The 13,677-nt window shown below is 40.9% G+C and overlaps 1 protein-coding gene across 16 annotated transcripts in view; it reads left to right on the top strand.

Moving 5' to 3' along the window:
• Window positions 1-13,677, top strand: part of KMT2C (lysine methyltransferase 2C) — a 151,638-nt gene that overhangs the window by 97,023 nt on the left and 40,938 nt on the right. For 8 of the 16 annotated variants that reach the window (XM_083466455.1, XM_083466454.1, XM_083466462.1 and 5 more), the window contains 8 exons: window positions 2,406-2,471; window positions 3,567-3,779; window positions 5,058-5,186; window positions 6,549-6,668; window positions 8,796-8,926; window positions 9,783-9,969; window positions 11,638-11,736; window positions 12,095-12,142. In XM_083466455.1, the coding sequence (XP_083322581.1) occupies window positions 2,406-2,471; window positions 3,567-3,779; window positions 5,058-5,186; window positions 6,549-6,668; window positions 8,796-8,926; window positions 9,783-9,969; window positions 11,638-11,736; window positions 12,095-12,142 (993 nt within the window). The remainder of the gene's footprint in view (window positions 1-2,405; window positions 2,472-3,566; window positions 3,780-5,057; window positions 5,187-6,548; window positions 6,669-8,795; window positions 8,927-9,782; window positions 9,970-11,637; window positions 11,737-12,094; window positions 12,143-13,677) is intronic. The other 8 variants (XM_083466461.1, XM_083466468.1, XM_083466459.1 and 5 more) reach the window with 4 other exon arrangements.

Here is a 13,677-nt window from a genome sequence, read left to right as displayed (position 1 = left end):
TGCTGAACCCTTTCCCCCTTTGCAGTGTTCTAAGCAATGTGCTGAACCAAAGGAAACCACTCTCTGATGCCAGCCCACCAGCGGATCATGTAACGCTAGCCAGCTCATCCCCAAAATAATAGGAGCTCCTCCCAAGGTGGCCACATTAAACGCTATCAGTTCGGTGTGCCTTGCCACCTTCATTATCATTGGGACGGTCTGCAAGCTGACTTCTCCTCCCAACAACTCCCTGCCATCGATCGTGGTCACCTGCAGGGGGTTGCTTAAAGGGATCGTCTGTATCTGGTGTTCAGCTGCAAACTCTTTGCTCATGAAATTGCAGGAGCTGCCTGAGTCCAACAGCGCCTTTATCTTTAGGGGGTGTCCGTTTTGCAGCTCTAGTGACACTTCTTTCACTAGGGCAGGTTTAGGAGGTTCTGGCGTGGGCACTTTCACTGCTCTTTGGCCTGGCTGCTGTGCCCCGACGGTGGCAACCAGGCGTTGGCTTTTACTTGCTCCGGTTTTTCCTCCTCTCTTCCCTCAACAGCTCCCACCATCCCTTGCCATTCCTTCCTCTGGGGGCAGACTCTGGCAAAGTGACCTGGCTGTTGGCAGAGATAGCATTTCCGGGCGCCTTTTCCCTCCTTCTTTCCCCCCTCACTGGGCTTTGAAACCGCGCGCGCGCGCTGTTCCGATTTCCATCGGCTCTGCCGGCGGGAAAGTTGTCTCTGGAATGTCTGGAATGCGGAACTCCTTCCAACGTTCACCCTTCCCTTCCCACCTCTCCAAAGCTCTCGCCTCCTGGCGCGCTCCTATGGTCAGCGCAGATTTGGTCAGCTGATCCATATAATCCGCCCTGGGACCCCGGGAAAGTTCGTCTTTCACAGCCGAAGCCAGACCTTCTTCAAATAGCATTTGAATGGGTTCCGCCGATAAGTCCCACCCCAATCTGTGAACCAGCATGGTGAACTCAGTCCAGTACTCACGGACAGATCGGCTCCCCTGTTTGCAAGCCATTAGCTGCCTGCGCACCACTCCCTGCTCAATATCGCTGGAAAACATCAGATCCATGGCATGAAAGAACCTCATTGTGTCCTTTAGGACGTCATTATTCGTTGCCATCAGGGGTCTCACCCAGTCTCTCGCCCCCTTTTCCAGATGCCCAATCACGAAAGCCACTCGCGATTCCTCGTCAGGGAATTCATCAAACTGCACATTGAGGGCATATTGCATCTCTGTCCTAAAGGCATGGTAGTCCTTGGGGTCCCCCCCAAACTTCTGCACCAATCCTGGTACCTTTCTGGGGAACTGGGTGGCTTTTCCCCTTTTGTCTGCATCCTGAGCCCTTCTCTCCTCAAGCCTCGCCGTCTGCAGCGCTAGCTGGATCTCCAACGCCCTGTACCTTTCCTCCAGGCTTGGCCCTGCTCCAACTCCTGCTTCTCCGGTTCCGGCTGGGTCGCTCATGATGCCTTCTCGTGCACAAGCTGCTTTCAAAGACTGTCGGAATGCTGTGATGGGATGATGAGCTGCTTGTGCGTAAAATCGTAGTCCCTCAGAGTTTGTTCAAGCCCACAAACCTCTGTCTGTGACAGAGCCCCTCAGACATGGCTGCTCTAGTCACTTGCAGATTCCGACAGTGGTTGCTTTCGGAATCGTTTCCAGCATAAATGCTCCTTAACGGAAACACGTCTTCTGGACTCGCGGCGTGACAGGTTCCGGCGAGGAGTGGGTCTCCCTATGGGAGCTTCAGATACCTCCCCACTGTTCTCGCTGGACGTGTCCCTGAGCCCTCCCTCCTGCTTGCTTTCCCTCAGAGATCCACCTCTCCCCCTGCTGGTTCCTGCTTCAGCTGCAGAGTCTCTCCCAGCCTCCGTGAGCCCTTCCACCACCTGTTCCTCCGATGGCAGTTCCCTGACAATTTCTATACCGCTTTTTATTTTTAAGGAAAAAAATCTTAAAGCGGTTTACAGTACATTAAAACATCAAATAAAGCAATCTATAATAAAATGTTACTGATGAAAGTCATTTATAGGGTACACAGCCAAAGCAATATTAATAACAGGAAACTACAGTATTATCTTAAAAGATTTCAAAATAAAACATTACTAAAGGAAGTCCAATATAAAATGCACATTTAAAGTAGCATAGTTTACAAGAGAATAAAATACTATTATAAACATAGAACATATCTAGTGTTGTTGTTGCCAGTCCTGCCAATAGTGGTTGATGGCGGGTGGTGGCAGCTGTGGAAGCTCAGACTTGATGACCTGGGTCTGCACTGAGACAGACCAGATGATATCCGGCTTCTTCAGCAGCCTCAGCTTTTGTAGCTGGAGTCAATAAGGGCACTGCCATGTGGAAAAGGCCTGCAAGGCAGGGAGCAGGTCTTCCAGGACTCACAGCCAATTTCAATTTTTATCTTTCAGTGCCTTCCTCTGAATGCTGTGAACCATCAGTTGCCACTCAAATTATAACAAAAGCAAAGGAATTTGGTAACTTTTAAAATTCTTTATTTCTCCCCCCTAACATGGTTACTGCTTAACCTAGAAATAAGTTATACAATGTATCAATACGTTTCTTATCTCTTTTTATCTTTTGTCATCCTATCGCCTCTTACTAAAAGTGTGTGCTTATAAGTTTTGGTTTTTTGAACATGCAACTGCTCTTCAAAATTTATGGAACAGGCAGATTTTTTGTTTAAGTAAATCCCTAAAGTGAGCCCAAAACAGGGCTGAAATGGGACATTTTAGTGGGTGGTTTTTTTCTGGATTTCATTAATTTGTTACCTTTTCTCCCTTAACATGAGCACTGCTATAAATTGCTTAGGGAACAGCCTTTTGGGGTTTTTCCTTGGACTCAGTTTGAGTCGAACCTTTGCAGGGTCAAAGTAGTTATGCTATGGTGATAGCATGAAGAAATATCTGCAGTAAGCAATCAAGAAAACTGTAAAGAAACAATGGTCTGGTTTGCATTTCATCCTAATCCAAATTTAGGCTTAGCAAGACCACGTAGGCTTCCAGGGAGGAGCTCATTGCTGCTTCACCCCTGGTAATTCACTCACCACACTTTAGTGAAACCATAGTTTGCCTTAGTGTGCCATCTGAACCCAGCCTGTCCTGGAAAAAACCATAAACCACAGGACAAACCTTGGTTAGCGCCCATGGTTAGTCTGGAAAAAGCAAAACTTGAAGCCCAGATTCAGATGTCGCAGCTTAGTTCAGCATGGTGCAGCAGTAAAACAATCAGAGAGGATTGTTCCCAGACTCTGGGAACCCACACACTTTTGCTAAACCATGGTTGAGTTTAGCATGACATGTGAACTAGTCATTTGTTCTTTCTATCAGATTGGAATAAATAATATATCAATGGAAAAGCTTTGTGTTATTCTGAACCAATGTTGATTTACTTCAGAAATAGTTCTGCTCATTTTTATTTCTTTTGCTCTGATGTTACAATGGATAATTGTTAGTATGTTAATTGCAAGTTCCTTAAAGTTGGGGGTGGGGGTGGAATATAGTTACACAATGCTTGTAAGCTAAGGTTATTAAAGTTGTGTATTCCTGTTATGGTTCATGCAAATTTCGTAGACCCACCGAAGACATACACTCAGGATGGAGTCTGTCTGACAGAAACAGGGATGTCTCAGTTACAGAGCCTCAGTGCTGTTGTACCAAGAAGAAAACGGACAAAGCCAAAGCTCAAGTTGAAGATTATAAACCAGAATAGTGTGGCTGTACTCCAGACCCTGCCTGACATCCAATCAGAACACTCAAGGGATGGCGAGATGGATGACAGTAGAGGTAATTGTTGCTTTGTGCTGTATGTCGCTGTTAACAATAGAAGCAGTTTACAGAAGGACATGGGTTGTAGGAGGATATTGAGGCAGTTGGGATTTTCAGTAGTTCAGGTCTTCCAGAAGAGAACCAGAAATTTTGCCCTTCAGTAGACAGAATGTGATAGATCTGCATGTAGCAGAGGTTTGGACTAGATTATCTCCAAGAAACCTTCCAACTATATATAACTCTTTGGTTGCCTGCTCTGCCTATCAGTGGCTTTAGCAACCTTTTGCATGCAAAACAGGTACTCCACCACTGCATCTGGAGCCCTTCCATGTTGGTGTAAGTGCTATGACATAAGCAATTAATTCCCAGTACCTTTATTAGCAAAGGGATGTTAGACTTTCACAATGGTGATGTTATATAAGGAGATACATAGGTCATGAATGGATTTTAACTTTAATGAGAAATACCTGACTAGTACAATACTTACTGACACATAGTAGAAAGACGACTTGCATAATAAAACCCATGTAATAAAATACTCAACAATATTGCTGTTCATTAGTATGATAAGTACAGGTGTATTAGATGCTGTTTAATTATTATTATTATTATTATTATTATTATTATTATTATTATTATTATCATTACCCCCGCCCATCTAGATGGTTTCCCCAGCCACTCTGGGCAGCTCCCAACAGAATATTAAAAACACGATAAAACATCAAACATTAAAAACTCCCCTAAACAGGATGCCCAGCTGTCTTCCATACCTTCAGTACCTTTTAGCAACTTTTACTGATTGCCAGCTGCTACTCAGGTTGAAGAAATGGGACCTGGGCACAAGTACACATGTCCTAATGACATTCAAGCCGGATGAACCTTAGATGACCCAGGACCAGCAGACTTAGAAGAACTACTTGAACTTGGAAGCTCTGCTCAGTGCACCCCCCCATCCCACCATCAGAGGTGCATTGGGTGGCAAACAGGGCCTTTTCAGTTATGGCACCCTGCCTCTGAAATTCCGCACCTTTCTCTGCATGTCAGTCACCATCCCTAGTAGCATTTATACCTTCTGTCTTTTCCCGGCATTTGATTTTAGCAGAGTCCGTTTTTACTACTACTACCTCAGTGTGCTGTCATTTAAAATTGTGTGTGATTTTATTATGCTCATTATTTTATATATGCCATTACATACCTTAGGAAGCTTTTTCCTGAGAATTCTGTAAGAGAAAATGACAACTTCCTATGAATTTTACTTTATAATTGTTTTATGTGTTTGTGTGTGTTTAAATTCAGAAGGAGATCTCATGGACTGTGAGGGAAAATCTGATACAAGCCCTGAACGGGAGCCTGCAGATGATGATCCTAAAGGAGTAGAAGGAACTGAGGGGATTAAAAAGAGAAAGAGAAAACCATACAGACCTGGTAGAGTACATGCTCCAGATGTTTGCATATTCATTAGGTTTATATTTATTATCTATATGTAAATAATCTTTTAACTTACAAACTTGAGTGACTAAATAAGATTTTGCTGAGAATTATCACTTCCCTGTTTGTTGTATATTACAGCTTCCTCTAATTGAGTTACAATTCATTTCCTTTCTGATTCTAAAGAATGGTGTTCCAATGTTGCGAAACAGGAGAACTACCGTATCATTCTCTTAAGTACTAATTTTGTATTGAAACTTGCCATTGGATCATTAAACCTGATAGGTGGCCTGCTGTTCTGAGTGGTTTGCTTCCACTGTATAAGACAGGAAAATGTATATGTGAGCACACACTATCTCCCCATAACACTATCATGGCGGTGCTGTTAGAGCACCTTTCATTAAAGCAAATAACTACCATAGCAGTTAAAAGAAATTTCTTTTCTGCCCCAGTGCATGTGCAAAGTATAATAACTCTAGACAGTCTGTATCAGGAAGGGGGACACTAGCTTTGAAAGTGAAGTTGGAATATTGTTTTCCTTGTCACAACAACATAATCCAAACGTTTCAATTTAGACTCTTTTTCTATACATGTAGGATGAGGGAATTTTGCATGTTCCACAAGGATCAGTAGGTCTAAACATCAGTAGGTCTAATCAGTTTGTTCCTAACTCTCCCAACGTCTGTACTTCGTCTGTACTTCTACCTAATGTTTTACCCAGTAAATTATCCTCTCAGCAATAATGAAAGGACATTCTATTTCACCCTTCCATATTCCATCTGGTTAAGTTTGCTAGATAGACATCATATTCTCCTCTTTAGTCATTGGGTTTTTGGCAGATGCTTTCTATTCAAATTCTTTTCTGATGGGAAACTCTGTAGCAGTTAGTTGATTCGTGAAAGCTTATTGTCACTGCTGATTGGCACTGACAGCAAGCCTCCCTTGCCAGAGAATACTGTAATTGGAAACACTTTAAGACTCTCACCTGATATTACATATGACATCAGGAGTGGGGCAGTTGGCCATGGCTTGCTGCCCACGGATCAAGGGTTCACTATCCCTGCTATAGTATGTGAGGCACTGGTGCATCATTTTCATTACATATACATCTCAGGACCATGCATCTGGATCACTCAGAGCTCCTGGACACATGTTCTGGTAGCATAAAATAAGTTGCATGACCACCTCTTGTATTTTGATGTAGAGCCAGGTGCTTACTAAATATGTACTGTGTATCCACTTCCAGTTTTATACTTAAAGTGGACTTTAGTGTTTGTGAATCTACAAAAAGGTGAAATCCAAGTATGTTTTCCTAATTCAAATAAATTCAAGGTGTATTATGTGTGTGTGTTTTTACAGGCATTGGTGGATTTATGGTACGTCAGCGGAGTCGTACAGGACAGGGAAAAACAAAACGATCTCTTTCAAGGAAGGACTCCTCTGGCTCTGTATCTGAGCAGATACCCAGCAGAGATGAAAGTGGGTACTAATTATGTGAATCAACCATTTAAATGTGACACTGATAGTTATGTTAAATTATCTGTCACTATAGCAACATGTACTCCCAATATAGGAGCATTATATTGTTAAGATTCATTATAATGCAATTTTTTAAAAAATAACTACTGGTTTTCTCCACATCTGTATTTTCAGCACTTCCCATAGCACATACTTATTCCTGAAGCATCATTTTAAATGTGCCTGTCCTGAGCAGTTCATATTAATTTTGCATGTTTTTATTCTTAAGCCTGTTCCATACCATTTGTGCATTAATCTGTGGATTAAAAATATATATGAAAATTGTTATTTATTTAAATATTTTTTGCAGTATTTTACTGCAAAATACATATTGAAATAAACATTTTATTTCAATGTATGCATTTCTATAAATATTTTATCCTAAATGACATATTTCAGTATGTTTTAAAGCAAAAAAAACCTGTATTGTGAAATTCAGAGGATGGATCACTGCATTCTGATCTAGTTACAGACAGGTAGCCGTGTTTTGCATTCTGATCTGTGTGAATTAGGTCAGTTTACTTAAATTATGGGCCAAATAAAACTCTTCTCCACCTCACCTGCAACTGCTTGCTCACCCACCCACCTCACCTTGTTTCTGCCATCTGTTCACACTGTCTCATGCTGCCCATTTATACTCAGAATTGCCTGTCAGGAGGTGGCTACAGGTAATGTAGTAGTGTTGAGGGAAAACCGACAAATGGGTTTCTTGCAGTACAGCCTTTTAAAAAATTGTAGTGATAGCATCTGCTCTTGATAAATTACCGGTAATTTAACCTGGTTAAATCCCTCCTTACTTAACATGTACACAAACTCCAATACTTTTAATGCTCTGTTTAGAACCAGGGATTTTACCATAATCAATAATTTGGGGTTTGGGTCTTGTTGTCTCAATAGATTGTATCATTATGAAGGCAATGTTAATGAAATGCTATGTTAGCATAGCTTTGTTTTAGGAATGGACAGTAACTGCAGAGTGGATGATACTTCAGTTGGATTCATTATATTGATTTACCCATAACTGACTTGTTCAGTTACCTAATAATGCTCATCAAAAGTAGGAATTCCCCTCAATCTTTTAGAAATCTCTCCTGATGCTTTTCATAACGTAGGTGGTAATGTGTAGGTTCCATATCTTGACACACTGCAGACATTTCCTTAACACTGGAAAAGGTGCTAAATGTATTTAAGTGTCACTTCAGTAGCTGAATAACTGTGCACAGTATCATTTGGGTGACAAGAGAAAAATAACAATCCTGCTAATATAAAATAATATAATGAGAATTAATGAAAGCACCTAAATGAAACATCCTTTTAAGAGGTTTAATTCAGTAATAAATTTTATTTGTTTAAAAATAGCATTTGTCACTTATGAGGCTTTGTTACTAAAATGTATACAAATACAGATATGCAATCTACAGTATATAGCAGGGATATCCAACAGGTTGATTGGGATCAACTGGTCGATCCGTGGGAGGTTCGGGCCAATCACGGGATACTCCCCTCTAAAAAAAGCTGAACTCCCCACCCCCGAAAAGGGGTAGATCACTGCCAGTTTTTTATTCTTTGAGTAGATCACAGTCTCTTGGGAGTTGGGCGTCCCTGGTATACAGTATTCAACAATCATTTTCTGTTGAAGAAAAACCATTCCCTATCTTCCTTGAATGCAATTATTTCACAGTTATCTCAATTCAGCCCAGAAATAATTTTGTTGATTTTGTTTCATTTCACTTTACATCTCTGAATACCTTAAGAAAACATTATGCATCATTTGCTAAATTGGTCCATCTCTGCAGTTCTGCATTACAGTGGCGTAGCGTGGGGGGTGCAGGGGGGGGCCGGCCGCACCGGGCGCAACATCTGGGGGTTAGGGTTAGGGGGCGCAAATCCACGGGTTAGGGGGCGCAAATTACTTGCCTTGCCCCTGGTGGTGACAACCCACGCTACGCCACTGCTGCATTATTGTAATTTTTATAATATTGCTGTTTTAAACTAAGATGTACAGATGCTAAACAGAGTGGGGCAATACCTCAAGAGTGGGCAAGAGTTATAAGTAAATTTGTTATTATGCATGATTGTCATTGTTAGGTTGGAGTGAACAGCTACTAGATACACCCGTTGATGAAACTACTCCTGTTTCAGAGAATACAGAAAAAATTAAAAAGCGTTACAGGAAGAAGAAAAACAAGCTTGAAGAAATCTTCCCAGCCTACTTGCAGGTATAGTCATTGCTATGCATAGCGTGCTCCTTAAGATTAGCATTTGCATATATTGAATAAACTGTTAATCGGTGTAAAACACAAACATTTGCTTTCCAGTTATGTAATTCATTATCACTCTAAGTTGATTTTGCATAAAGAGCGATCGTTTCAACAGCCTCCTTTTGCTATTAAGCATTAAAACATAAATTACACCTTTCCTTCTAATTTTCCTGTTTCGTTTGTTTTCCAACAAAAACAATAGAATGTTATTCAGACATAACCCAAATGTCTGTATTAATGTTGATATAGATGCTTCAGTTGAAAATAGTTTGCCCTTGCTAGGAGGATTTAATTCTGTATACTGATTCTTATAAACAGAGGCTATTTTTTCAGCAGCATGGAGCAATATGGACAACTTAATTCTTTTCACCATATATTACCTAGTTTGTATGCTAAGATAGGTGAATTGAACCAAGTTCGCAGAAGAAAAGTTCCCCATCTACTCTTCTCTCTAGCAGCTGTCTATGTGCTCCAAAAAGCTTATCCAAGGGGTCAGGGGGCTTCCTGAACAACCTTGGATGGGCAAGGGGGACTGTTGAGTGAGGGGAGAATTGCCCCAAATTGGAAATGTTTCTTCTTTTTACATAGGATACAAGTATATGAATAGGAAGTAAAGGGCGATGAATTAACTTCAAGAACTTTACATTAAAAAATAGTCATTTGTGTTGAGTTTAATTTTACTATGTTCTAGCCACAAAGTTAACATTAGAATGAACTAAATTGGGTGAACAATAGTTTTGTATGTAAAGAAATCAGTGTTTGGTTTTGTGTTCCAGTGCTCAAATGTGGGGAATGTGTTTGTTTTTCCTTGTAGGAAGCCTTCTTTGGAAAAGACCTCCTAGATACCAGTAGACAAAGAAAACCAAGTTTAGATAATTTATGTGAAGAGAGCCTTGACATTTCTTGCAAAGCAAATTTGAACACAAATTTCCTAGATCCATCTTCAGATCCACTTCTTAGCTCAACTTCCACTCCAGCTCCATCAAAATCTGGAATACAAGGTACACCGGCTTGTATGTTTTTGTTTCTTTTGGTAAGGGGTACTTGAAGAGCAGAGTTATTAAAAGCAGGAATTTTGGGTGGGTTGGTAGAAGGACAGTGGTTAGGGAAAGTATTTTGAATAATTTCCTTAGCTATCTTATTAATTAGTATTCTCAGTAAGTGTGTTCTCTACTGCTGAGCTATGGCCCTTCTGGCAGTTTACAGTTCCTATAGGTTTCCAACATTGTTGGAAGGGGTGGAATTGTACTCAAACCTGATAGCTATATTGTCTTGTCAGCAGATGGTAGCAATTGGACAGTGGCTCTTGAGTATACACTCTCATTATAGTGACAAGAATCCCCCTGATTTACCAAAGAGCTCATGTTTCTGAAGCAGTTCAGAAAATTGCTGGAGTGCAGATGGTATAAAACCAAAGATTATGAAGCCTGGGCCAGGACAGCAGTGGCTGACATTACAGTCTATGTTTATTATATGGGGAAGGTGTTATATGGATCCAAGCTGTTTCAGCACGGGGGTGAGGAACATTTTTCAGCCGTAGGCCACTTTCTGGCACCTACATGCCAGTGGTGAGTAAGGCCCAAACAAAAGGGCATGGGCCTAAAGTACTGCAGGAGCTGGTGGGCCCACATAAATGTACTGCACACACCACATAATTATGCTGCACACACATACATATATGCAGGATCTCACTCTTTTTCACACATACACACAAATAGGCCTTGTCAGTCTTAATTGCGAAAGAGGGTGATCCTCACAGAGATTGCATGGTTAACCCTTCCCTTCCTAGCTGCCCCCTTTGTGAAATCCATCCCCGCACCCATAGCAATTAGGCTTGAGTAAAGCCTTCCACTGGTACGGCTGTTTTCAAGCCTAATTACAGTGGAGGTTGCTTCCAGAAGAGGATCACAGCTGTGATTCCCTCCCCCCCATGGCCCCCTGCACTGCAATTAAGCTTGGAAAAAGGATTCTATGGGCTCCAAATAGGAGGCTTTTTTTTCAAGCCTAAAATCTGTAGGGATAGCTGGGGAGGAGGTGGGGTGCTGTGGGTGGGCTGTATCCTACCCATGGCCTGCCAGTTTCTTGCTCTGATTTAAGTCATTGTAGGCCAATTCCCAAAGTGTTAAATGGTGTTTCAACTGTTTACTTAGATTTGAGCTTTCTGTTTACAAAGAAACATTCAAGCCTCTTTTTCCTAAAGAGAAAATAAAAGAAAGGTATCTGATTGGAGAAACACATACTCAAAATAATACCTGTTTAAAAACCCTTGAGCTCAGAGCAAATGGATAAATAACATGGGGGATCACAGTTGTTATGATTAAGGGCTTTTCCACACTGACCTTTCTTCCACTCTTTCTAGGCAAGGACTGTGATATAAAGTGCTGTGTCCAAGTGCCCTCCATTTTTTATTGCTCCAGAGCTTTCCCCTGGGGTCAAAAACCCACTCTTTAAATTCCAATCAAAACAAATGTCAGTCCACTGAAAACCCAAATTGACATTTGCTCCAGTTTGGCTTTAAAGAAGGGTCATTGCGGGGAAAGCTCAGGGCAAAAAGACCAACCAAAACACACTCATATATGGAGCTTTAAAGCACAGACCTTTGCCTTGAAAGAGCAGAGTAAAAGGTAAATGTGGATAAATTCATTGTGTAAAGCACCTGTTTTCTGTAGGTACCTCGGATGACCCATTAGCTGCCCTTGTGCTGAGCACTGATGATGACATACTTGGAATTCTTTCTGATGATTTAGTGAAATCTGGGGATCATTCAGGTACATGTATATGTTTTTGTTGGTTTTGTGAAATTTGTCTTGATTTATAAAATCATCCTGTTCATGGTATTATGCAACTATTTATATATGTATTTGTTATACCATAAGTATGCTTCAGCAAGCAAAGGACTCTTTCTTATTTCTTGCTTTGATCAATAAACCTGCACTTTATTTTACTTTGCACTTTATTGATGTGGGGATAACTTTTAAAAATCTTGTTGGTGTCTGGCATTCCCATGTACTATTTTAGCATGCAGCTGTATATACTTTTGGTTTATATTCTTTCTTGCTTTTTCAGCCTCTCCTTTTCTTTCTTTCTTGTTATAATCATCCATTTTATCTGGTTTGGATCTTGTAGGTCTTGATTTATGCACTTTCCAGGTTGAGAGCTCATCCTCCCCTTTTGGTAAGGAAATAAACAGTGGGTGATTCATGGTTAGAAGTAGTCATCTTTCCTAGTGGTTTCGGCTGATTTTTTATTTTTGCATGTGTAACTATATTCCATGTCACTAAAAATGCTTTCATCTTTCACTATCTCTGTGTGCAGAGTCTTGTGCAATGTTAAATACCTGCCTGTGCAGTGCACCTAGTAGTGTTTCAGAATTTTGTTTTAAAATGTTGTGAATAACTGGATTTGTGTGTGTGCCTTTCACAGTACAAAGTAACACGTTTCCTTCCTCCTGCACTATTTAAGTATGCTTTATAGAGCATCACAGTGATAGACTTCTTTTTAATTTAGTTTGTTGTATTATGAAAAGCATGAATAAAAAGTTAATATCAGTTTTTAATTTGGCCCTGGATAGACACTGCAACTTTGTCAAGCATAAAACACAAGGTTGGAGTCATTATTTTTAAAGATTATATAAGCTATTATGTCTTTAAGTATTATTTTTTGTAATGGCTTCAACACTGTATTTCCAAGTATTTAAATTCATATACTGCTAAATATTGTAGTTACTAAGAGGTGAGTAAGTGCTATAAGTTAAGTGTGCTTATGATACTAACCCTTTTAAGTAACATTTGTATGTAGAATTCCAAGAATTCTATCATTCCTAGACTGGAAATTCTCAGCCACCTCATTCTAATCTCCTACACAACCACCACTCCCAATGCCTATGTCACCCATCAGGAGAAACCCACAAGAAGACAGAGAGGTCATAAATAATCTAGATAGCCTGGGCTTCAGAATCCCCTTGAGACAAGTTGACTAAAACTCACTCAGTTGAGCTTCAGCAACCATGACCATGTGCTACTTAACAATATACTGTTCTCCTGTGTTCACTAGCCAATCCAACATGAGGAAATACTTAGTTCCACCTCTCATTGGTGTGATGTGATAACAGGAACAAGTCTAGTATAATTATTAATCATTCAACTGAGCTTTTCCAAGTGGTTTAGGCCTTCTGCAGTTTGGCACAGTAGGACATGTGAACAAATCCTCAAAGCATGCCTTGACATGTTTGCAAGGTTCTTCAAAGATAAGAGCCACTCACAACTGCCATGATTTGGATGCCACAGTTAATGCAGATCAGCCAAGGGAAGTGTCCAAGACACCCATTTGGTCCAGAGATAGCCTTGCTTTTTTCAGTGGGGAGGAAGGAGGTCCTGCTCAGGGGCAAATCATGTGGAAGGAGAAGAAGGTGGGAAACCCACCCTGGATCCTTCTGTCCCACTCTAATCTATCTCCTCTCTCACACAACTTTGGGAGGCTTCAGTGGTCAGGGATGTGTGGACTCTCTGGAACTCTTTGGGGTGTGCTGAATAATATAAGCTGATCTCACAGTGCTTCATCCTGTTCACTGGCTCTTAGTCCATTCCAGGCTCAATTCAAGATGACAGTTTTGAACTTTAAGACCCTTCATAACTTAAAACCAGGGCTCCTGAATCTTTCTCCATCTAGACCTTACTCAAGGGCCCCTTACAAGTGAGATGGGCAAGTGG

Source organism: Podarcis liolepis (assembly GCF_965112155.1).
Source record: "Podarcis liolepis genome assembly, chromosome: 12".
Classification (NCBI taxonomy): Eukaryota; Metazoa; Chordata; class Lepidosauria; order Squamata; family Lacertidae; genus Podarcis; species Podarcis liolepis.
Note: the sequence above shows the minus strand (reverse complement) of the source record. Positions and strands in the feature narration are given on the sequence as shown.